Source organism: Rhinolophus ferrumequinum, chromosome 21 (genome assembly GCF_004115265.2).
Source record: "Rhinolophus ferrumequinum isolate MPI-CBG mRhiFer1 chromosome 21, mRhiFer1_v1.p, whole genome shotgun sequence".
NCBI lineage: Eukaryota > Metazoa > Chordata > Mammalia > Chiroptera > Rhinolophidae > Rhinolophus > Rhinolophus ferrumequinum.
Window position 1 is genome coordinate 4,336,850 of NC_046304.1, and position 26,683 is coordinate 4,363,532.

Genomic DNA, 26,683 nt, shown 5'->3' on the forward strand with positions numbered 1-26,683 from the left:
TAGTTGTAATGCAAGTATCTGAAAAACACCTTGTACACAGAATATTAAGGAAACCTACAAACGAACAAAAGAGTTTCCAATAAAAATATGGGCAAAAGTCTTGCACATGCAATTCTCAAGGGGATATTGAAAAAGCTGATAAACACCTAAAAGGGGTCTAAACATTATTAGTCCCTAAGGAAATGGAAATTATACCTATACTGAGATAGCAATTACACACTAGAACCAGGCTTTTGCACCTTACCACTCTATTGAAACTGCTGTAGTTAAAGGTGGCCTGTATCTTCAATGGACATTTTTCAGTTTTTAAGTCATTTGAACCTACTGATCATGCTCCTCTTCTTGAAATGCTTGGCTCTGAGACAGGGATCGGAGGCAGGGTTTAGGTGTGGTGAGAGTTAGGAGGTAGAAAGGAGTAGCCAATAGAGTTGACATCGTCAAGTCAACTGTTTGACAGCAGCAGGGTTTAATTTTTTTTCCAATTACAGTTGACATTCATGTTTCCGATGTACAGCATAGAGGTTAGATGACTATATAAGTTACTAGGTGATCCCAATAAATTTAGTACCCACATGACAGATACATAACTGTAACAATATTATTAACTATATTTTCTATACTGTACTTTATATCCCTGTGACTATTTTGTAACAACAGCAGGGTTTTTTAAGGGTAGTATTTCAAGGTCTAACCCTCAAACTTTCTGATCAGGAAGTAGTACATTGTATCCAAAAAAGACGAGTCTCTTGGTTAAGTTAATAAATTTCACTATTAAAATTCAATCAGAAATGGTCATTTCAACAACAATGTCAAATTATTCATTTATAATGGGATAGCTCATGTCATTCATGCAACATCTCCTTCCCAATATTAAATAGATATTTGTCTATTGTATACACTGTAAGAGGGGTATTTGATTTTCTTTCCTTCAGTCTCCATTGAAGCATAGCTCATCATGCCTTGTCCTTTTTGGGTATCAGGTCCACGGTCTGTTAGAGCTTTCTGGTATCAGGTCCACAGCCTCTGGATTCCCACACTGATTCTAGGACTCTCTTAGTTTTCCCAGAATTTCCACGCTTTCATTGTGGACTTGGGAGTTCTTGGCTATTTCCCCTCTCTATACTCCACGATGTTCTGTGAGGCTATACACAGAACTTTTTACCACGACCTTTACTTTTGCGCCATCTTGAAAGTGGAACTTCTCTCTGAGGCTTGTGGTCTTCTCTATAACCTGGATACAAGTCTAGATATTCTTGGACACGTTTTCCAGCTATACGAAATTTCTATTATCTTTTCCAAATGAAACAGGGTGGGAGGAGTAAGGTGCTGGGTAACTTCTTTGGAATCAAGGCAGCATCAAAACTAATTCCCAAGTTCTTAGATCCATGACCACCCTTCCCCATCAATGTACATCCAGTGCCTAGGGTGATTCCTGGTATATAACAGGTGTCCAATAAATTAGCTTTTTCCTGTTTATGTAAATATTACATGCTTATTAGAAAGAAAAACTTAAAAGTATAGGAAAAGCGCAGAAAAGTCAAAGAAACAAAAAATATCTAATACTTCACCAACTCTGAAGTAACCATCGTTAATGCTTTGGAGACTATTTTCATTCATGGGTCTCAAAAGTTCACACAAATATATAGTTTTACATATAGTTTTATACCATACATGCTGCACTTACATTTTTATTTTTTCCCAGTCTTTTCCCCTACTTATCTCCCAACTTCTCTTCTCCTCCCTCCAAATTAACCAATATTAACAGTATGGTGTATATTCTTCCATATTTGTTTCTGTGCTCATCTAATAACATAATACACATAAATACATAAATGGGTTAATCATTTAACAAAAATGAAATATTGTACATATACCTATTTGTAATAAAGCAATTACTTGTCATAAATTGTGGAAAAACCTTAAAATCAACTAGTGTAGATACAATTCATTTAAAAAATTACTCTTATACTATTCCATATACCAGGGTATATCACAATTCATCCAACCATTCACCTATTAATGGCCATTTATTTTGTCTCCAGTTGGGTTTCTTCTTTGCCTCTACAAACAATACTTCAATAAACATCCTTATTTCTGTGTATTCTTTGCATTGATGCTGTTAATTATGTAGGACAGATTCCCAAAAGTGAGACTTCTGGGTCAAAGCATTTTAAAAGTTTTATTTAAAAAATTTTAAAAGAATTAAATGTGTATTTCTGGACTGCTGGTGGAAATAAAAGTTGATATAACCTTTTGGTAAGAGTACATGGTTTCTCAAACCCCACTAACAAAAGATCTCTAAATTTGCTAACTTCATGAAGTGAAAGTGAGATCTGATTGGATGTTTTAATTTGCATTTCCCTGAGTTCTATTTAGATTCATAATATTTTCACAGGTTAGTGATCATCTGGAGTTGCTTTTCTATCAATAGCCCTCCAGTCCAGATGGGTTAAAGACTTCAATGTAAAAAATAAAATGATCAAAATCTTAGAAACAGATTTAGGAGACTACGTATAAACCAGGGGTTAAGGAGACTCTTTTAACTAAAAGAGTAAATAAAGAATTAAAAAAAAAAAAGGTATATTTTAAAATAAAATTTTTTAAAAAAATGTGGTGACTTCTTTTACTATATAAAAAAGTATAAAGACAAATGCTAGATTAAGAAAAACATCTGCAACACACTTGACAAAGGATTAATACCTAAAATACATAAAGAGCACCTCCAGATTTATAAGACAGACAAATCTATAGAAAAATAGACAAAAAATATATAGGCAATTCATTGAAAATAATTTGTTAAATGAATAATGTATGAAATCTGGATGAAAGTTTTCATTTGTTCATTTCATTCTATCGTGAGTTTTCTTATAACTTCTAAGATTTAATATGACTAAATGCTTTTCCTCATACATGTTTATAGTGTCTTTTATGGTGTATTTTTTGGCAAATTTCTTCTGAAAGTCTTCCCACATTCATTAAATATACAGTTTATTATTCTTCTTGTGGAGTAGACATCTGGATGAATGATTTATTATTCTCTACATTAACTGAGTTTCTCTTTGATGTATTTTTTGATGTACAGTAAGGCTTGAGCTACTCCTGAAGGCTTTTCCACATTCATTACATTTATAGGGCTTTTCTCCAGTATGCATCCTCAGATGTACAGTAAAGTCTGAATTAGTTCTGAAGGCTTTTCCACATTCTTCACATTTATAGGGCTTCTCCCCAGTATGAATTCTCTGATGTAGAGTTAGCTGTGATAGAGTAATACAACCTTTTCCACATTCCTTACATGTATAGGGTTTTTCTCCAGTATGTGTTCTCCAATGCACTGTAAGGTATGAACCCCTCCTAAAGGCTTTTCCACAGACATCACATTTATAGGGTTTCTCTCCACTATGGATTTTCTGATGTTCTGTAACATGTACCATCTGGCTAAATGCTTTCCCACAGTCATTACATTTAAATGGTTTCTCTCCAGTATGTGTTCTCTGATGGGTATTAAATCCTGAGTTACTTGTGAAAACTTTCCCACATTCATTACATTTATAGGGTTTTTCTCCAGTATGCCTTCTTTGATGCACAGTAAGCTGTGATGTATTAGTGAAAGCTTTCTCACATTCATTACATTTATATGGTTTTTCTCCAGTATGGGTCCTTTGATGTACAATAAGGTATGACTTAGTCCTGAAGGATTTTCCACAATCACAGCACTTATAGGGTTTCACTCCAGTATGAATTTTCTGATGCTCCTTGAGATTTACCATTTTGGTGAATGCTCTCTCACAGTCAGTACATTTATATGGTTTCTCTCCAGTATGAATCCTTTGATGTACAGTTAAGTGTGATTTTATTCTGAAAGATTCCCCACATTCATTACATAGATAAGGTTTCTCTTCAGTATGAATTCGTTGATGTATAATTAGAGATGAGGAACGCATGAAGGCCTTTCCACATTCATTACATTTATAAGGTTTCTCTCCTGTATGCATTCTGTGGTGTACAGTAAGGCATGAATAATTAATGAATGCTTTCCCACATTCATTACATTTATAGGGTTTTTCTCCTGTGTGAATTCTCTGATGTTCTGTGAAATTTGCTATACGATTGAATGCTTTCCCACATTCATTACATTCATAGGGTTTTTCCCCAGTATGAGTTCTTATATGCACAATAAGGCTTGAATTGCTTCTATAGGCTTTTCCACATTCATTACATCTAAAGGGTTTCTCTCCAGTATGAATTCTCTGATGAACGTTAAAAATTGTGGTATTCTTGAAGGATTTCCCACACTCATTGCATTTATATGGTTTCTCCTCAGTATGGGTCTTCTGATGTACACTAAGGTATGATTTATTCCTGAAGGCTTTTCCACAATCATTACATTTGTAGGGTTTCTCTCCATTGTGAGTTTCTTGATGTCGTGCAAGTTTTGATTTATCACTAAAAGCTTTCCCACATTCACTACACTTATAGGGCTTCTCTCCAGTTTGAATTCTCTGGTGCTGATTAAGGCGGGCACACTGGCTAAAAGATTTTCCACAGACATTACACTGATAAGGTTTCTCCTTAGTATGAATTCTCTGATGTACCATAAGTGATGAAGAAGCAATAAAGGTCTTTCCACATTCGTTACATTTATAGGGTTTTTCTCCAGTGTGAATTTTTTTATGTTGACTAAGATATGAAGGCTGACTGAACATTTTCCCACATTCATTACATTCATAAGGTTTTTCTTTAGTGTGAGTTCTCTGATGTTGAATGAGTAATGACCTATAACGAAAGGCCTTTTCACAGGTACTACATTTATAGCGTTTTTCTTTATTACTGTTTTTTTCCCCTAAAGTAAGTTCTGAAGTAGGCCTTACAGCTTTGCTGCCTTCTGTATCCTTGCAATTTTTCTTCTCCAAATGGGTATCTGTATTCAAATCTAAATTCTCTGTGAAATTTTCCTCATGTGTATGGCATTTTCTATGGGGCTCTTCTGTGATAACTCCTGGTTCTGGAAAAACGATAGACCCAAATCTAAAGCCTCTTTGACCAGTGGCAATTTTCTTGTGTATAACTATTCTCTGGCTCTGACTCTCCTGACTATTTTGCAGTCTTGATATCTTGCCATTCCATTTCCATAATCCTCCCATTCTGGAGTTCCATAGACCATTCTCTGTGAGTTTCTCTACTATAGTCTCCTGTAATAAATCTTCAGAGATATCCTCTATTACTATTGCATTCTTGGTTGCAGGTTTGGTCTCCAACTCTGGGGGGAAAAGAAAAGTCAAATGAGCCCATGTCCTAAGTTGGGGAGCTCTCACTAAACTGAATAATAAAAAGGGAAACTTGGGTTGATAATAAATATGTGGTTTTAACTGCTTGCAAACTGGCTTTGTTTTCTAGGAAGAGGTAGAGTTAAGGGAGGCTGCTAGAGCAAAGAACGAAAGTAGTAAATTCAAGGAGTTTCTCCTCTATGGAAAAAAAAAAATCTTTCATGGTAAAGCTCCTAGAATCTAAGTCTCTCAAATATTTCTTTTTTCATTCCGTTTAGAGTCAACTTGTTTAGAGAGCATTCTTCATAAGTTAAGACTACCTTGCTTCTCATTTACTCCACAAACCAGATATTTGCCCCCAACCATACTTTCTATCTTTCTATTTATTCTCATTCTTTGCTGACTAGCTAATTTTTCTTTCTTTTTAAATTTTTTGTTCTTTTTTTGGGGGGGGAGGGGGGAGTGAGGGCATTCTCAAATGTCCCTGTCATAGTAGCTTATTCAAGTCTTTGTTACATAACTTTTAAAAAACTTTTAGGGAAAAGGACACTATAACCTTTCAGAAAGCAGGCTGAACTACAAACTAGTCAAAATTAATTTTTGTGGTTATTGATATTTCAAATAGTGATAATTATTAGAAATAGTTTTATAACCTTTTTATGTCTTGAGAACCTTTCTGACAGTTTGTCAAAATTCATTTTTTGCATATGCAACTTAATATTTCACTTTTTAAAACTTTTTACGCTTTTATATTTCTAATTCATTTATAGGTAATTGTACCTAAATATTTTAAAACAAATTAGATCAAAATCTTCTGTGGATAGTAGAATGGTTTTATGACTTTAAAACTTATGGTATGGACTCATAAAGCTGGTCAAAGACTTGAATTCAGGGCCAACAAAGAAGAAAACCCTATAACACAAGCACTAAAACCCAGCTCATTTAAATGCCTAGTTGAATCAAGGTGACTAAAGATTGTTAGTACCTCATATCCTAGCAGCTCACCAAAAAACAAACATTAATCCTCTATGTAAAGAGATTACATAATCCAGAACCTCAAATTATTGTTATAGGTTTTCACATTCCATGCCTGACAATGAAAAATAACAGGCATACAAAGACATAAAAATAATATGAGAAAAAAACTCAAGAACAAAACATAATAAAAACAGATCTAAAAGGGATCCAATAATTGAGGTCTTAGACATGAACTTTTACAATAACCATGATTAATATATTGAAGAAAACAAGACAAGAATAATAATTTCACCAAATAATTGGAAAGTATAAAATAAGAACAAAATGGTAATTTTGGAAAATAAACAAATTAAGAACTAAGGATAGGCTAAAAGCAGATAAGGCATGTGAGAGTGTTAGCAAAATGGGAAATAGGTCAGTAGAATATATCTACACTGAAGCACAGAATGATGAAAAACTTGAAAACATTATTTTAAAAAGCATGTGAGACACACAGGATAGAATAAAAAAGTCTATCACAGGTGTAAAAAAAAGCCCTAGAAGGCTAGAAAGAGAAGAGAGGATGGGATGCAAGCAAATTCAAAGAAATAATGCCCAAGAATTTTTCAAAACAGATTAAAAAAATATCAAGTTACATGTTCTACAAACCAAATGAATTCTATGTAGGAGTAATACAAAGAAAACTATACTAAGGCACACAGTGGTAAAACTGTTGAAAATTAAAATCTTTTAATTTTCAGCCAGCGGGGGCAAAAAAAGACATTTCCTTCAAGGAGTGACAGATCAGAGGTTACAAATTACAGCCAAATCTGGCCCACTGCATGTTTTTGTATGGCCAGGAAGAATAGTTTTTGTATTTTAAAATGGGTGAAAAATATACCAAAAGAATAATGTATTGTGACACAGTAAAACTATATGAAACTAAAAATTTCAGTGTCCATAAATGAAGGTTTAGCAAAACACAGCCATATTCTTTGTTTAAAATATTGTCCATGGATGCTTTTGTACTATAATGGCAGAATTGAGTCGCTGCTACAGAGACATTAAGGTCCCACAAAGCCTAAAATACCCACTTTTACACAAAAGGTTTGCTAACTCCTAAATCAGAGAGATGGTTGACTTTTCAACAGATTCTATGTAATAAGACAGAAAACAATGAAATGATACCACCAAAATGCTGAAAGAATATAACTGCCAACCTAAAATTCTAAATTTACCAAAAATATTATTCAAAAATGAAGGCTAAATATCCCATAGTCAACACATTTATAAACGTATCTCCATTATTAACAACAACCATCTCATTCTGATTCATAAACTGAAGTTCAACATGGCTAACTAAAGCTGATAAATGACAGATCCAGGTTTGAATCCAGGTGTTAAAAGTGAGAACTCTACCCTCATTACAATCCTTCTGCCATAATTGAGTATCACCATGGTTCCAGATACCTATGCTCACCAGGCCTCTTATTTCTTTAGTTCTGGTGGCTAGAATCCAGTTTCTTAATAGTCTCCAGCCTTCCTCACTTAACTTCCCACGTGCTGAAGGTTCTTATTCAGTTTTCCTATCTCTTTTCCTTTTAGAGATGGGCCTTTTGCCTCCAAACACAGCTCAATGGTTTGAAATATACCACCTACTCAGATATCTTGCCTTGTAGAACTTCACTGTTATGTCAGACTCTCAGAGGCAGACATTCTGTTCTTACTGGATTTTCCTGAGGCCTGAGGTTCCAGATACCTATGAGGCCTGTGCCCTTGGAATTACCCCTCTTTCAACTTATTTCCAGGTTGTGGTCCCGTCTCCTTTTCTCTGAAGCATAGTGACAAGAACACAGACTTAGTTATACATATTAATTTCCAAATACCAGTTGTGACAATAATTGTAAGCATTTTACTGCTTTGAGCTTCAGTTTCTTGCTGTTAAACAGAGGTACATGTCTACTATATAGAGTTATTTTAAAGGTCACATTCAATGAGATTGTATAAGTAAATTTCCTAGAAGAATGCCAGTAACAGATGTCTAATAAATTGTGACTGTTATTATCATTGTTACAATATAATTTTCTTAATGTATGGACCCAAGTTATTCGGGGAAAAATAAGTGTCCCTTGGCCAATGTGCTTTGTCATGCCTCCTTGAGAGATGAGAAATACAAGCATATTAAAGGTATTGAGATATTCTTTAGTAAATTTACTTTAAAATTACTAATATACCACATAACACACAGAATAAACTTTGGGAAACCTTGTCCTCAGAGAAGTCATCCAGTGTCTTCCATTTGCTCTTCTGGATATGGAGCCCATGCCACAAGCACCAATATTCTATTAATTTATAGTGGCACTAGAAGTTACCATAAAATAAGTGCCATGGGTCATACTAGTAAGATATTCCTGGTCAAAGTCAAGAACACTGACTAATGATGAAATGTCTAAAGCAAATATATCTTGACAAAAATTATTTCAATTTTAGAACACAACAAGTTAAAAGAATGAGGTTAAATAAAGACATATTTAGGCAAAAAGAAAAATGGACAGAATATAACACAAGCAGATTGCAATAAAAGAAAACATTAAAGGGCATTCTTTAAGCAGAAAAAAAATAATTCTAGGTAGAAGCCCAGAAAAGCAGGGGGGAAAAAAATGAAGAGAAAGTTAAGGTAAAAATACAGGTAAATCTTAATGAATATTGACTGCACATAACATTAATAATAACGTCTGATGAGATTTGACATATATAAATGGAATTAAAATATACAACTTCAGTAACATATAAATGAAATGAAGTTAAATGAAATAAGCTGTTCTAAGATCCTTGTATTGATTAGAAAGAGGGAAAATCTATATTATTTGTTTGTTAACCACTAAAATAGTTTAAAATTTATAATTATCAAGTGATTAGAGAGGGAAATAAAATAAATGATAAATCTAAAGGAAGACATGCATGGGGAGGAAAAGAATACAGAACAGGCAAAACATTTTCACAGTTAGATGGTAGATTTAAATATTACATAACTGTATTATGTACAAATGGACTAAATATCCTAAAAGATACAAACTGTCAGATCAGTCAAAACAAAAACCTAACAATATGCTTCTTACAAGAGAAATACAAAATACGAATACATATAAAAGATTACAGTGAACAGATGAAAAAAGATATACCATATATACAATAACTAAAAGAGTGACGCTATAGTAATATTAATATCAGGCAAAAGAGACTTTACAGCAAAAACCATTTACAGAGATTAAAAAAGACACTTCATAATGATAAAAGGTCGAATTTATCAAAAAGATATAATAGTTTTAACTTTGTATTTACTTAATAATGCAGTTTCAAAACACATAAAGGAAAAAATTAAAGGAACTAAAATAACAAACAAATCTACAGCCATACTGGGGGACTCAAATTTTTTTTTCTCAATAAGTGATAGAATTAGCTGACAATTAGTAAGTACACAGATTTTAGCAACATAATTAACAAATGACATCTAGAACTGCACTCAGTATCTATAGATCACACATTTTTCCAAGTGCACACAAAATGTTTATGAAAATTGGCCATGTGGTAAAGCACATTTTAAGAAATTTGCAAAGACTGAAATCATACAGAATGTTTTTTCTGACTACAGTAGCATTTAAAATGTAACAAGATTACTAGAAAACTCCCATATGGTAAAAAATTTTAAAAAATGCTTCTCTAATGAATGTCAACTATAATTTAATATATATAAATATATATAAATATATATATAAATTATATATTAAATATATATATTAAATATATATATTAAATATATATATATAAATATATATATTAAATTATAGTTGACATTCATTAGAGAAGCATTTTATATAGTCACATTTATATAGTTTATATATATATAGTCACAGGATGTGGAGTACAGCATAGGGAATAGAGTCAATGGAATTGTAACAGCTATATATGGTGTCAGAGGGGTAGTAGATTGGGGAAGGGGGGGTTATCACTTTGTGAGGGGTGTAAATGTGTAACTATTACATTGTTTTGTACACCTTAAACTAACAAAAAAAAAAGAAGAGAAAAATGCTTCTCAATAACCTGAGGGCCAAAGACATCACAATAGAAATTATCAAATACTTTGAACTCAATAATTATGAAGGTACTGCATAAAAAAAGGGTGACATAGTCTTGATAGCTTTAAATACATTAGAAAAAAAGAATGGCTGAAAATCAATGATATAAGTATCCAACTTAAGAAGTTAGAAAAGATCAGCAAATTAAACCCTAAGAAGGTAAAAAATAATGAAATAAGAAAGCAATGAAATAAATCAAACACACAATAGAAATGATACAAATTATTTTTTAAAAGCCAAATAAGACTGATAAACCCTAGCAAGACTGATTAAAAGAGACAAGACAAAAAATTAATATCAGAAATGAAAAGGGAGATATCACTTCAGAATCACATAGACATTTAAAAGATAGAGGATAGCATGCCAAAAAATTTAAATTTTAGGTTAAATGGATCAATTCCTAGATACACATGATTTACTAAACTGAAACACAAAGAAATAGGAAATACAAATAGTTCTATAACTACAAAAGGAATAGAAGCTGTAATTAAACACCTTCCACAATAAAAACTTCAGGTCAACATGGCTTCCCTGGTGAACTCTATGTACTAGAAAATATATAAATTTCTCTCTTCTCTTACAATTTTTTATTGTCCTCACAATAAGCTCATGGCCTTGCTTTGCCTAATATTTTACTGAGAATACAGAAACTATCATAATAAAATGCCTCTATCTTCCCATCACCAGTCAACCTATATCTGCCTGCACCCAACTTCTCCATCTTTCCTAATGTTATCATAGAGGAGGTGGCTTCCCTGCCTATCAAATGTAAATCCCTCCATTCCCATTCTAGATTTTAATCCCCTTTCACCTTCTCACACACTTTAGATCTTCAGTGATCCTATCATTGTCTTGTTACATCAATTTCTCCCTCTCCTTTGGGGCATCATTCCCATCAGCACTCAAACATGTCATAAGAACTCCCATCTCAAAAATATAACAAAAGAGTTTTTTCTTAATCCCGTACTTTCCTCTAGCCACTGCTCAATTTCTATTTCCCTCTTCACGGCAGGGAGGGAACCCTTCTCTGAAGAGTCATCTAAACCTATCTCCAATGTCTACTTTTCATTCACTCTTTAAAAAATATATGATATTTGGTATATAAAAATAATACATATAACACACATGCAAGTTATGGATGGCATCATAATAAAATGAATACTCAAATGAACTAGAATCCACTTATTTTTTTCCATCTCCACTATCACTCTAATCAAAGTTACTACTTTCTCTTGCCTAGGCTATTCTTAATTGATTACCTGACTTATGCCCTTAAATTCAATTTCCATAAACAGAGTTATGAGTTATTTCCTCAAATTCCTTGATTAAAGTCTTTCAGTGCCTTCACACTCACTTTGATTAAAATCCAAACTCCTTACCACAGTTTACAAATCCCTGAAGAGGCAGTCTCCTGTCTAATTCTCTAGTCTTATTCTATACCAGTCTCCCTCTCATTTATGCTGCAGTCAGAGCAGCTTCCTTCGATTTCTACAATACATTGCATTCTTTTCTGTATCAAGTTATTTACCTGGAATGCTCTCTTTTGCTCTTCCAATGGCTGGCTTCTTCTGATTGGTCAAGTTGCAGCTTAAATGTCACGTCCTCAGAAGCCCTCTCTGAGCACACTATCTGAAGGAGGCACCCTCATTCTCCATCCCAATTACCCTTTCATATCCTCCAGTTTATCTCATAGCTAAAAGTTATTACAACCACTATTTAGCTTGTTTTTGTTTATTTACTTGTTATTTATCGATTTCTCAAAATTTAATCTTCATGAGGGCAGGGACCTGGTCCATCCATCTTACTTACTGGAAACCTAGTATTTAACTGCATATATAGCTGACTCCATTTTAAAACTAATCCGCCTGAACCCCTGACCCCTCTCCCCTTTCCCTCCGGGTGGAGTATAGAATGTGTACATTGACTCTGGGTTAATCGTGAATCCTTCCTCCAGGGCAAGGTGCCCTCAATGTTATCTCACCCCTCTGCCAGAGTCCCCAGTATCTGGTCCCTTTCCCCTTGAGCACCCTGCGTTCCTTCCAGAGTCCTAGGTCCACTTCTTAGGTGGGTATAAAATGCTGGTCTCGTGGGTGAATGGAGCAGGGATCCATTTTGTCCTGTTGCCACCCAGGACTGTGTTTCTATAAGTAAGTTTCCTATTAAAACTCTTTAAACCAACCAGCTGTACTTGTCTGCTTTGTTCTTTGGCCTCTTGGATTCTTTCACATTTGGGGGCTGTTTTCCATACACCGCCTTTTTAGGAAACACTAACCCAGTTCACAGTATACAGATGTCAATACATATTGATTAAATAAGTACAGTATTTTGATTCACAACTGATCTCTTGTTTGTGTTCTCAATTAGTTAAGAACCTGTAGGAGGGGAAGAGGGTTCCCTCAAAGTTACAGCAGGCTTATAAATGAAGTTAAATAATGAATAAGTAGGTTTAGCTTAAAAGAAATCAGAGCAGATTCTCAAGAAAACATTTTCAAGAAAATTAATGAAGAAAAGAGATGTCAGATAATGAAGAACTTACACAAATGGTTAAACAAAGGAAAAATACACATTTAACTGGAGAGAATAGAACTGAAGGGGATTTTTTATGCATGTTTGAAATGAAAAAGGAATAAAGGAACAATTATGAAAATCATGAACCCACGAAAGCAAAATAGGATGGAATGGGAACCAAAAGTAGAGGACAGAGAGAGGGGGAGAGGGAAAAAGAGAGGGAAATGGAGGGAGAGAGAGGGAAGGAAAGAGAGAGAGAAGGAGGTATACGGAAGAATCTTTTCCTTTGAGATAGCTTTGAGCAAAGATAATCCTTCCTGCCAAATATTTTAGATATTCTGCTTCATCCACGGAATAAATCCCATCCTCCTGGTTATTAACTCACCTGGATAGGGGATTCTTGAAATTTCTCTCACTACCACCCATGGTCCTTTTCCATCCTCCAAATGAGCTATCATGTCTGGTTTGGAAACTGCAAGCCCTGTTTAGAGAAAAATGAATGGGATTTGATTGTGCCTATGGGCAAGAACTACTGCCAAATTCAGTCTCATGTCTTAATCTCCTGTGCAGAGTAGCAGTACAGGAAGTTCTAGAGATGCACGATTCAAGATAGTTGCCAATGGCCACATGTGGTATTTAAATTTGAATTTAGTTAAAATTATGTAAAATTTAAAATTCAGTTCTTCAATTGGACTAGCCAGATTTCAAGTGCTCAATAACCACAAGTGGCTAGTGCTTACCATATGGGACAGCACAGACATAGAACATTTCCATCACAGCAGAACATTCTATTGTACAGTGGTGTCATAGAGAATTACAAAGGCATCTCCATGAAGCTCAACACTATGACCCCAAGTTTGCTGGGATAACAGATCATGGGAATAATCTGAGTTTAGAAAGAAAAGGAACATATCTGTTACTTTCTTTTTAGAGATACTGATAACTCTCATTTATGGAAATCACTAGGAAAAAAACGTTCGTCCTAAATCTGAGGGACTGTAAATAATCTCCAAGATTCCAATGAAATATGTATTTCTTACTGTACAATAGGTAGACCATTTAGTTAAGAGTGAGGAATAGCATAACTCCCAACAATATGCTAAGATTATGAGATTTTAATGCCTAAACTCAAACCCAAAATTCAGTTGACTACCCATGAGGCCCTCTATCTCCAGCCAACCTGGTCACATGGGCAGACACATGAACACAGAAGCTATCCTTACCCAGGGAGACAAGATTCCTGTAGTTCTCTAGCATCACATCCTTGTGCAGGTCCCTCTGTGGAGGGTCCATCAACCTCCACTCTTCCAACGTGAAATCTACAGCCACATCTTTAAATGTCACTGATTCCTAAAATAAATAGACTGTGATCACCCAGGGACTATACAGTTAGATCTACTAGGCTGAAGAATTTACACAAAACGGGGGGAATACTCCAGAAATCAGAATCACCCAATGACTGTGGAAGTCACCCAGTTCAAACCTTTAAAGGACGTATGAATCTCCCCAGTGACAAGAACTTAAAACCATAAGAGGAAGCCCATTCCATTTTTAGAGTTTGACATAACAGCAGGACATATTTTTAATACTAATTCAAATCTGGCTTTCTATAACTTATAAATATTGGTCCTATGATACTATGGAGTCAAACAGCATGGCTTTCTCCTTCTCTAGAAAGTCTTTAAAATATTTGATAACAGCTAGTAGTTTCCACCCAAATCATCTTTTCTCCCTCAAAACCCTGGCCTATATATATGAGGTCGGACAATGAAGTTCGTGAACTCATCCTAGAAAAAATGCTACGTACCTCATTGCTGAGTATCACTACGGTCACCTTTGAAGTACTCCCCTTGGGAAGCTATGCACTGACACCAGTGCCTAGTCCACCCTTCAAAGCAATTTTGGAACTCTTTTTCTGGAATGGCCATGAGAGTTGTCATCGTATTACTCTTGAAGTCCTGAATGTCATCAAAATGTCTTCCTTTCAATATTTCCTCTATCTTCGGGTAAAGAAAAAAGTCACTGGGGGCCAGATCAGGTGAGCAGGGAGGGTGTTCCAATACAGTTATTTGTTTACTGGCTAAAAACTCACTCACAGACAGTGCCGTGTAAGCTGGTGCATTGTTGTGATGCAAGAGCCATGAATTGTTGGCAAAAAGTTCAGGTCGTCTAACTTTTTCACTCAGCCTTTTCGGTACTTCCAAATAGTAAATTTGGTTAACTGTTTTTCCAGTTGGTACAAATTCATAATGAATAATCCCTCTGATATCAAAAAAGGTTAGCAACATCTTTGCAACAAGTTCGTGAACTTAATTGTCGGACCTCGTACATATGTCAATTATTTCTACATACTAGCAATGAACATTCCAGAAAGAAATTAAGAAAAAAGTCCATTTAAAATAGCACCTTGCCCAAATAAATATAGCAATAAATTAACCAAAAAATGTGTAAGACTTATATACTGGAAACTACAAAACATCACTGAAAGAAACTAAAGAATACTTAAAAAAATGGGAATATTCCAAGATTCTTTTTCTTGGAAAACTTAATATTGTTAAGATAGCAATATTCCCCAAATTGATCAATAGATTCAACATAAGCCCTATAAAAATTCCATCTGCCTTTTTTTGCAGAAATAGCAGCGTTAAAAGTAATTATTGAAATATTGGTTCTATTCAAATTAAAATTAAATGACGTCCAATACTTATAAACAGGATGCAGAGTTTAAGGAAGAGCCAGAGAGAATTAATCTTTTGCCAGAGACTCCCTCTGTCAGAATCACAAAAATAAACCATATGATTTATTCGCCATGTCTAAAACTGTGGTATTTTCTAAGGTTCATGATTCAAAGTCTGAAATCATGAATATTTTATATTAAAGTCTAAACTGTCAAATTTTTTTTTTTTTAAAGATTTTATTGGGGAAGGGGAACAGGACTTTATTGGGGAACAGTGTGTCCTTCCAGGACTTTTTTTTCCAAGTCAAGTGGTTGTCCTTTCAATCTTAGTTGTGGAGGGTGCCGTTCAGCTTCAAGTTGTCCTTTCAGTCTTAGTTGTGGAGGGCGCAGCTCAGCTCCAGGTCCAGTTGCCATTGCTAGTTGCAGGGGGGCGCAGCCCACTATCCCTTGCGGGAGTCGAGGAATCGAACTGGCAACCTTGTGATTGAGAGGACACACTCCAACCAACTGAGCCATCCAGGAGGCAGCTCAGCTCAAGGTGCCGTGTTCAATCTTAGTTGCAGGGGGCGGAGCCCACCATCCCTTGCGGGACTCGAGGAATTGAACTGGCAACCTATGGTTGAGAGCCCACTGGCCCATGTGGGAATCGAACCTGCAGCCTTTGGAGTTAGGAGCATGGAGCTCTAACCGCCTGAGCCACCGGGCCAGCCCCTAAACTGTCAAATGTTAAAGGACAATTTTAAGAATCGTTGGTCCAGTAATAAATCTCAAAAAAAATGTATGTATTAGACTGACTCTCAGAATGTTATTTTCTCAGAAAAACAAAAAGAAAAATCCAGTTTTATACAAAACATTTTTAGAATAAAACCAACTTTCAAAGTATAATTTTCAAAAACTTAAAAACAAAATTCTGAAAAAAAAACCCAAGGGGATGAACTTCTCCTACATAAAAATTAAAACAAACAAACAAACCACAATTCTCCTAAAAGTATAATCAACACATGTCAAATATTTACTTAAGTCATTAATGAGAGATAAACAGCTTGACAAAATGGTTCAAAGAGATATAAGAAACATACATATAGATAGTGGAAAAAGAATGCTGGAATAAGATTGCAAAAGTAGATAGAAACCTGGTGAATGTCCTACAGGACAATAAAATTGTAACTTTTGCGATTATCTTTCTCCTAGTAGAAATTTGTTTTTTTCAGTCTTCTACCAGTTAACATCTAACTTCGAGGGTCTGGATATTAATCAATAGTAAATACTAAATCAAACAACATAACTTTCCCTGCTATGTCATATGATCCTGAGGCCGATCAGGCAACGGTCTAATATGACACTGAAAGGGCATATCTTTTGCCTTATTTCTAACTTTTGTATAATTTTTCTTAACACAATTCATACATTTTTATTTTGATATTTTTTTGGGAAAATCAGGTGGATTCTGTGTTCACAAATAAGTAAGTGAGCTTAACAAATATGATGAAATAAAAAGATCTAAACAAATTAAACTCATCTTAATATTCCCACTGATGTTGATGTATTCTTGGTATTTTTAATGGTATGGGGTCTTACAGTGTGAAGCAAGAATCAGACTATGTGATATATTAGGGATGCCACCACTGAGAAATGAAATGTGTCAAATTGATGCTACCAGCCCTGGGGTTACCAGAGCTATCAAGCACGATGGTACTCATTGTGAACTTGCAATGAACTGGGAGCTTAAGAATTAGAAGTAGTAAGAAAGGAGCATTCTCTTTCTTCCCCTTATATACAATGGTAGGTATTACCTTTACCAATTCTGGTTCTTCTACCCGGAGATGAAGATCTTCATCTGGCTGGGAAACTTCAGGACTCTGAGGGACAGGATAAAATCACTCAGTCATAGACTGCCTATGCCCTACCGCAGAGCCGCAACCAGCACCAGCAGTCCGCTGTGGATGTGGTGTATATGGGATGACCTCTTTTACTCTGTTATTTAGGCCTGAAATTAAGGTCCCATAGTAACATCCGATCATGATCTCCTTTCCCCTTGTTTGGAATAATAACAAACTCACACAAGACTGAGAAAGACACAGCTGAATAGTTTTTAAAGGAGGCATTTAACAAAGAACCTATAAAAACAAAATCAACTATAATAAGGGGACTTCAAATGCTATATAATTCTTCTTTTTCATATGGGGATGAAATCTATTTCTCAGATAGGTTCTATCTTGCTCAAGAAAATATTAAAAACCTACTAACACCATCAGTTTTCTACAGATGAGTCATTACAATGTAGCTACATGTCTCAGTAGCTACTCAGGAAATATTTTCAGGGTCCTCTCATAACATTGTTTTCTTCCAAACCTTAGAAACTACTTGTATATCCCTACAACGGTCTGATTTTATAAACGAAATGAAATTTTTACTATACCGTCTAGTAGTACTTACCAACTTCAGATTCTGTGCCATTTAAAAAAAATATGGATAATAAAACTATTTACTTAAATTTCATTGAGGAAAATGTTATCTTAGTTTTCTCATCCCAAGTTCTTATCTAAAAAAAATAAATATTCACCTTCCAGAGAACTTATGATGATTTGAACCTCAACCTCTGATAATCAGGGATGGGTTTGATCAGGCCAATACTAGACAGATACTTCGGATCTACTAATCAAGTGTAATATTTTGGTTTTTATCTTTTCCAGGGTATAGTTTAAGGATTATTTACATGTTACACATCCTGGCTACAAAGAATAAAAGATCACTACTACAGCTTATTATGGATCATTACTATTAGGTTGGTGCAAAAGTTGGTGCAAAAGTAATTGTGGTTTTTGCAATTATTTTTAATCTTTTAAACCGCAATTACTTTTGCACCAACCTAATGTAATTAATTCTGTCTGTTGGCATTACCTTTTTTCTGAATTTATTTAAAAAAATCACTGCTTAAACACAACTCTTATCACATTAATACCCATCTCAAACACACATGCACACATGCATATATACACTTAAATGTCTTCAGGGAAACATTAAAAGATTCAGCTTGAATATCTAATTTCCAGTCCTATCTTTCACAATTTTCCATCTTGAATCACTAGCTCACCCACTGTTCTGTGCCTAAACTCCTTTCTCACCTGAAGAACCTTCACAAATACTCTGACAATTTAAATCCCTTTTGTAATTGGGTGCTAGCTTACATCTAACTACCCTCTTAAGCTTTCCATGACCACCTTAGCCCATACTAATATCCCGTTTCTTTCCTTACATAGCACTCACCATCTGTCATATTGCTAAGCAACTATCATCCACCTAAATAAATTATGTAACTATTTCTTTTACATGCCTTACCTCAATGAGACTGTAAGCTCCCTACAGCCAAGCACTGTGTCTTAAACATCTTCTTCTCTCCATGTCATCTATTAAGCTTGATCACTTCTTAACGGGTAGAAAAGAGGAGATCACTGAGAGTGGGCACAAGGGGAACGGTCCCTATGAATTAAAGAGTATGAGTGTGTGCGCGCGTGTGTGTGCGTGTGTGTATACATATTTTTCCCCCCCAATTTTCCTAAATGAAATTTTCTAGTTGAAAAATATTCCAGTTTACTACCCCATAAATAACCGAAATTTCCTGGGAACAATACAAATTTTAAAATACTAATCAAAAGTAAATTTCCCAGAGTGCCTATCATATCTAAAGATAGACCAGATATTTTTTGAAAGATCCTATGTCTTGAAATTTGGTTCAATATGTGAACCAAAAATAGTGAATTTTCCTATAGATTATAGCCTTTACTCACAAATCAAACAACTTGATTCAGTTACCAGAGGAGTATGGGTGAGGTAGAGAAGTCATTACCTGAAGTCACCCTGAAGAGAAGACTTCAGGAAAAGACATGTCCTCAAACCAAGCCAACAGGTCAGAAATAAAGGAAACCCCAACTTACCAGAGGTCCAACTGAAGAAACCACAGCAGCCATTATCTGTTCCTCTTTGTTCATCTCTGTAGAAGGAGTGGAGTCCTACCACAAAGACATAGCTGAGAAAGAGAAATAAACCATGAAAATCAATCCTGCCGTGGAAATCTCAGACTCACCAAGTAGGAATCTTAACATACAAGTGTGCGTGACTTCCCTAAGAACACAAGAGGAACCCCCAAGATCAGTGAGAGAAAAAAAAATTCTTGCTCCCAGAGATTGTGAAAATTTTAATAGTATTAAATGTACTCACAGCTAGCAGACCAGACATTGTACAAGGAGCTTTTAAAATGCTTTCTAATTTGATCTTCATATCGACCCAATGAGAATTATATATATAGATAAGGAACTTGAGGATTAGAAAAATTACTTATCCAAGGCCACGCATGACTCCGAATCTGCCTAATTCCAATGCCCATACCTTTTCCACTGAATTAACTTGCTTTTGATGTTGTGAAAAGTTGATATAAGTGGAGCTATTTTAAAATGGAACCAGAGCAGCCATTCCAGAGGAAATGCCTTGTACATCTTGCTCCTTGAGCCTTTGGAATGTTTGAACTGGGTAAAATAACCTTTGGCTGGACCATATCAACATTGTCTTATAAATACTTATTTGTGAAACTAACAGGAAAAGTGGACATCCTGAACACAAGAACTGATGACTATGGATGTTCTTTAGAATCAGTAACCAGCCACGTATAGCTAAAAAGTAACTCAGCTTGTTACCAGGAGTTGCATGGCCCCTCAATTAGGGACTTTGTTATGCTTAAACATGGTGAATCTGCTCCTGCCTTGAACCAGCACCTTGCTTCCCATAAGATTCAGTATTGAGTTTTTGCTCGATAAACATAGCAGAATTTAATCTAATCTTACAGACTGTCAATCAGTAGCTCATCTGAAATATTTGCAGTAATGAACTACTATCTTCTGAAAAACAAGAATTATGTAAAGCAAGGCTATTATAAATTCAAAGAACATTAGAGACACATGATTTAAATAGATATGAGTGTACTAAAACTTAACTTTATTGAAAGTTATTTTCAAGAAGGGCACCGCTCCTAGTCTGGTCTGGTGGTGTCCGAGCTGCAGCGGCCGGAGAGGAGTGGCCGGAACTGCTTGAACATCCACATTTCAGCTTCTGTGCCTATCAAGAGTTCTAATTCATCATGGATAACCTATCATCAGAAGAAATTCAGTTGAGAGCTCACCAGGCTACTGATGAGTCTTTACAAAGTACAAGGAGAATCTTGGGTTTAGCTACTGAGTCTCAGGATGCAGGAATCAAGACTATTTACTATGCTGGATGAACAAGGGGAACAACTAAACTGCATAGAAGAAGGCATGGACTAAATAAATAAAGACATAAAAGAGACAGAGAAGACGTTAACAGAACTCAACAAGTGCTGTGGCCTTTGTGTCTGCCCATGTAATACGACAAAGAACTTTGAGGCTGGTAAGGCCTATAAGGCAATATGGGGAGATGGTGGAGACAACTCTTCTAGCAATGTAGTATCTAAGCAGCTGGGCCGAGTGACAAATGGTCCGCCTCAGCAAGCAACCACAGGAGCAGCCAGCGGCAGATGCATTAACTGTACAACTAATGATGCCAGAGAAGATGAAATGGAAGAGAACCTGATTCAAGTAGGAAATATCCTAGGAAATCTAAAAAATACGGCCCTGGATATGGGCAATGGAATTGAGGCTTAAAATTGACAAATAGAGAGGATCACAGAAAAGGCAGACACCAACAAAGATTGTATTGACAAGCCAATGGCAGAGCAGAGAAACTCATTGATAGCTAAAGTACTGCTGTACTTCTTCACCATGTATTCACTTGCCTAGCTCTTCCTTCAAAGTCATTGCCTTTTCAGAGTTTGAAATTTTGGTTCCGCAGTCTTCTAATCAGGAGATAATGTGGAAGAAGGGTGAGGAGTAACAGTCCCCCTATTTTTTTATTTTCTCTCTTTCCCTCGAGGTAGGCTGCTGCTCAGGCTTCTAGTATTTTCTTTCTCAGTTTATACTCTTAGATTGGTCTCCATACATCATATGTAGTGTTGTTTTTTCACCCTCATTTACTGTAGCAGGTTCTTCTGCTTTCAAGATTTGGAAGCACTGCCAAAGACAGCCATAAAAAAGGAAGCTGGGAGCATGGGTTGGGGAGTACAAGAAGGAGAAGCAAGAGGTAAGAGGTTGTTACCTCAGTAAAACTTGCAGGCCACAAAGCAAAAAGTTGCATAGCCACAGTAAAGATTCAGTTGGGTTTAGTTTTTAATTTAAGTTGCAGTTTTTGCTATACATCACAATTTAGGCTAATACTTGGTTTTGGAGCTTTTATACATAATATTTTTGCTATACATCATAACTTTGCAACCTACGCTTCAAAAACAAATAGAAAGAGTTTTCTTAAAGTGAGCTTAATTCCTGAACTCTTGGTGATTCATGTATGTAAACAGATTCTGTGATGGCATTTCATACTGCACCATACAGGAACACTTTGTGTAAATGAATAGCTTTTTATTTTCATATTAGTATCATGGTTCCATTGTAGGCCTATTAACCTCATAAATTTGTCATGAGCCTTTGAAGAAAAAAATGTAAATATGTATAAATAACATGAGAATTTCTCTCTAAAGTAGGGCTGAACAGTTTTTGGAAAATTTTGACAAAGTATATCACGTAAATTCAGATTTACCTCAATGCAAGAATTATGTTTTAGATAGGAAAAAAGCTTATTTCAATCTCAGGTAGTAAAATTGTTAGATTGCTTTGAGTTTCATGTAGATTTAGTCTTTTAAAAAGTTAGAATTCTGTTTAACTAAAAGTGATTTGGAAAATTACACCTTTGTTTTGATTACTGAAAACAAAAAGTTATTTTCAAGCATTCATGGAGCATTTGCTAAAATTAATCATATGCCACAAAGACCACATAGAAAATCTGACCACTGACCAAAGAAAATCTCAATCAAAAAGAAGAAATTGAATATACTACATTCTTTAATCATGATGCAGTAGAATTACAAATGTAAATGGAAGTGTGAAGGGAGAGAAAAAAAATAAACCCTCCTAAGTGGTTATTAAGGCAGAGAGAACGCTAAAATATAATTGCCAATAAATTAGAAAATAAGAGTATTATAGATTAAAAATGCATGGGTTTCAGCCAAAGCTTTAAAGAGATTAAATTTATACCCTTAAGTACTTTCAAATAAAATATTTAAAAAGAATAAAAATATTAAACATTCAAATAAAGAAGAAAAATAATTAACAAGCAAGCCCTAAGGAAGAAATAACAAAGGGAGAAACTAATGAATAAGAAAACAAATAAACAAAAACAGCTGTGAAAGGCAGGAGCTGATTCTCTAAATAATGAAATATACAAGTCACAGGTCAGTCAAAAAAGAGAAAATACCAATTAACCAAAAATAGAAATAAGAAAGGGGCTATTACAGATAAAACGTCTTAAAGTTGTATGCCAATAAAAATAAAATTTCCCAAAGGATAATTGTTTAAAAATTTTCTAAAACTGAATCAAACAGCAGAAAACTTAAGTAGGCCAATACAGCAGACTGCTAATTGCCTTCCAACATCCAGTCTCCCTTTCTATTTGACAGAGGTTGATCACAAGGCCACCCAGCTAGAGACATTTCCCAACCTCTTTACAGGCGGGTGTGTCCATGTCACTAAACTGCAACAAATGGGATCTGAATAAAAGAGATGGTATGCAAGTTCCAGGTCACACTCTAAAAGGAAGCTGTTTGCCTTATTGTTCCCTGTCTCCCATTACAAACGCCTGAAATGCACAATATGAGAGGGAACCAGCTTCCATCACAGGGAGGATAACACCCCCTCGGGGCTGGTGGAACAAAAAGATGGATAGAACCTGGGTTTCCAGACGATCTCATGGACCAGAGTTGCCTACCCTTACCCACCCTCATCACTGCCCGGCACCTCCCAACTCAGACTTATTTATATGAGCGAGAAATTTTCTTTCTTGTTCAAACCACTTGGACTCTGCTAAAGCTGCAAAATTAATTTCCTAACTAAGAGTGAGTGGTCATGAAAGAATAAATGAAAGGTATCAGGTAAGCAGGGTTTAGTTAAATCAAGAAAAAATGTGAATATCTTAACAATGTAGAGTAGTTTATTCCATGACACTAGGGGGGTTTCACTAGACACAATGAAAAGATTTTGGTGTAAGAGAAATAATAAGTTTAGGGAAGAAAAACACAGCGTAGTGTGGAGATAAGGCTTGGATAAAGAAAATAATCTGAGATGATTGCTTATATTGAAGGTTCAAGGTTATTAATAAAAGAGGTTTTTCCTTTATACCAGTGTTTCTCTACCTTTTTTCAGACCATGGATTCCTTTGCAGATCTAATGAAAATTATGGCTCTTCTCCCAGAAAACTCACATATAATTACAGTGGTACCTCGGTTTTCGAATGTAATCTTTTCCGGAAGACCGTTCGAGTTCTGAAACTTTCGAAAACAGCCGACAAATAGGCCTCAGGATCTTGCACTCAGCGGAAACCGTGTGACATGTTTGACTTCCAAGGCGTTTTCGAAAACTGAAGCATTTACTTCTGGGTTTATGGTGTTCGTAAACAAATGTTCGTCAACGGAGAAGTTCGAAAACCGAGGTACTACTGTAGAAGGGTCTCAAATCTGAGGTTGCAAAAGCGCTCACAAGGCATGCTTCTTAAAAAGGAAATTATGTGGCTCCATCCAAGACTTAAATCAGGGCCTTTAGGTGTGAAGCACAGAAATCTACATTTTCAACAAGTACCTTGAGAAATAGTTTTAAGATAACTTCTGAACCCCAAATTAAAGACCTTTCTTGGGGTGGCCGGTTGGCTCAGTTGGTTAGAGCGCAGTGCTCATAACACCAAGGTCTCTGGTTCGATTCCCACATGGGCCAGTGAGCTGCATCCTCCACAACTAGATTGAAAACAATGACTTGACTTGGAGCTGATGGATCCTGAAAAAACACAGTTCCCCAATATTCCCCAATAAAAACAAACAAACAAACAAACCAAAAACTTATTTTCAATAGAAAGGTGTTTACCTGAGTTCATGTGTATTGAGGGGTGACAGAGTATTGGGAGTTTCCCTAATTAACTTCTATGGAAAATACAATGTTTATCAAATGATAAGCAATAAACCATTAAAAAAAAAAAAGACCCTTCTTTACACACTTGAAAATCCTACTGAAATATTTTTACCAAGAGCATTCTAGAGCCCAGGCAAAGCTGTGGTCCTGCATTAGTTCCTTCAGCTGAATTTCTGCTTCACACTTGGTATTTCTTGAACTACTCTTCATCTCCCAGTGTAGAAACAGTACTTGTGCCAAGTTTAAACACAATTTAAAACAATAACTGAAACTGTTCTAACAAATATTAACAATGATTACATAGCAACACCAATGGATCTTAACTTTTGGGGGATCCAGCTGAAAATCTGACCTTGTCCACAGAATAATGCACATGCAGATATGATGCTGCATATTATTTCAGGGAGTTTGAAGTCTGACCCCTCCCAAACCCAAACACTGACCCCCCCCACATTAAGAAGTCCATTTTTGTAAGATTGGAAAGAAAAAGGCTGGCTATAAGAAATAATAAAAAAACCCTTTTTATCCAAAACAGAAAAGCAGACCTGCAGAGTGATTTAAGACTTTTTCAATTCCAAGGAATACAGTAATGGTTTTCTGCATCTTTAAAACTTATTAAGAATGATCTGAGTCACCCTTTCTTTTTAAATTTATAAAGATTAATAAATTTCTCCTTGGCAATATGCCATGTAGATAATGCTAGACAAATATGTTTAACAATCAAACTTTAAAATAAATATTTTAAAAAAATTTTATAATCAGAATAAACATTAAATGCTATTTAAAATTTAATATATTCAGTTTGATCTCAATTGTGTAAAATAATGCAGAGAAAAAGACTGCAAGTGAGTAGGCCCAAACTACCGAGACCTCTGAGAACTGGGCCTATGATGTTTACCCTTTTTCTCCTTTCTGTACTTTCCAAACCGACAATAAGAAGTATATATATATATATATATATATATATATATAGTAGTTTCCTATAGGAATAAAATTCCAGAGTGGCTGTCCACAGCCCCCAGCTTCTAATGTTGGTTTGGCTACTGTAGAAATGTGATTATAGGGAAGTCACTGAAGTACAATGAATCTGTTATTAGCAAATGAGGCATTTGCAAATTTGACATTATACAGAGGATATCTAAGCCATTATTTCCCCAGTCATAATTTCTTAGGTATTTTTTCTGCGTGATGTGACTTTACCCAACCCGTCTTCCCAAGCACTGCAGAAGAATTAAGGAAAAACTTCACTTGCGGTGGTTCCTAAACCATGTTCTTGCTGAGAACTTCAGTGCCATGGACCAGACAAGCATTTCCCAAACAAAGCAATGATACCATTGTCATGTCAGGAAGAGATGAGTGATCTAAAAGTGATTATCTGAAATGCGGTAAAATGAGCCGGCAAGGAAAAGCCGCCTGGGTTACCCAAAGACAGGACAACGTCCACCTGTCAAGTTAGCAGATGGCCGGTTCAGAAGTCAGGATGGAGACTGTGCCTTTCTCCAGCCTCGCCCTCTTTCCCTAACTGCCCTTCTCTGCCAACTTGGGGGGTCTCCTCCTCCCTCCATCAAAGACGCGGGACTGGGAAGAAGGGGAAGGTCCGGTCGATCCCCCAGCCCAGGCCCCGTGCCCGACGCTCCCCAAGCCCAGCGCGGCGAGGCCTGCCACGTAGGGTACCGACTGCCTCCAGAGGCCGGCCTGGGGGCGGCTGCGTAGACTAGGCTGGAGACCCAGCCCCAATCGCCTCTCGGGTGGGCGGGTCAGCTCAGGGACTGCGGCTCTGGAGGCAACGGCCACGCCCCGGGCGCCGCGGGGAGCCAAGCGCCGAGGGAGGGGCGGCGGGAAAACAAGACCTGGCGCCGGGGATGAGTACCTGGCGGCCCAACTGAGGACAACTGAGGGCACTCGCAGAGCAGGGCGGGAACGCTTCCAGCAATGGCGCCGGCTCGGCTGGGCCAGCAGCCAGCGCGCCTGTACGCGTGCGCAACCGGGGCGTTGGAACTACAGTGCCCAGAGTCCTCCGCGCCTGAGCCTTTTCTTTTTCTTCTCTTTGTCTGAATTTATGAGGGAATT

The 26,683-nt window shown here is 36.1% G+C and overlaps 1 protein-coding gene and 1 pseudogene across 1 annotated transcript; one reads left to right on the plus strand and one right to left on the minus strand.

The window, feature by feature from the left end:
• Positions 1–26,554, minus strand: ZNF624 (zinc finger protein 624). Its single transcript, XM_033089080.1, has 6 exons — positions 26,484–26,554; positions 19,478–19,569; positions 17,336–17,401; positions 14,089–14,215; positions 13,251–13,346; positions 1–5,257 (listed from the first exon to the last, which is right to left on the minus strand). The coding sequence occupies exons 2-6, from the start codon at positions 19,529–19,531 to the stop codon at positions 3,039–3,041; spliced, it is 2,562 nt and encodes an 853-aa protein (XP_032944971.1). The 5' UTR covers positions 19,532–19,569; positions 26,484–26,554; the 3' UTR covers positions 1–3,038.
• On the plus strand, positions 20,674–21,309 carry LOC117012700 (synaptosomal-associated protein 23-like; annotated as a pseudogene).
• Positions 26,555–26,683: the final 129 nt, after the last annotated feature.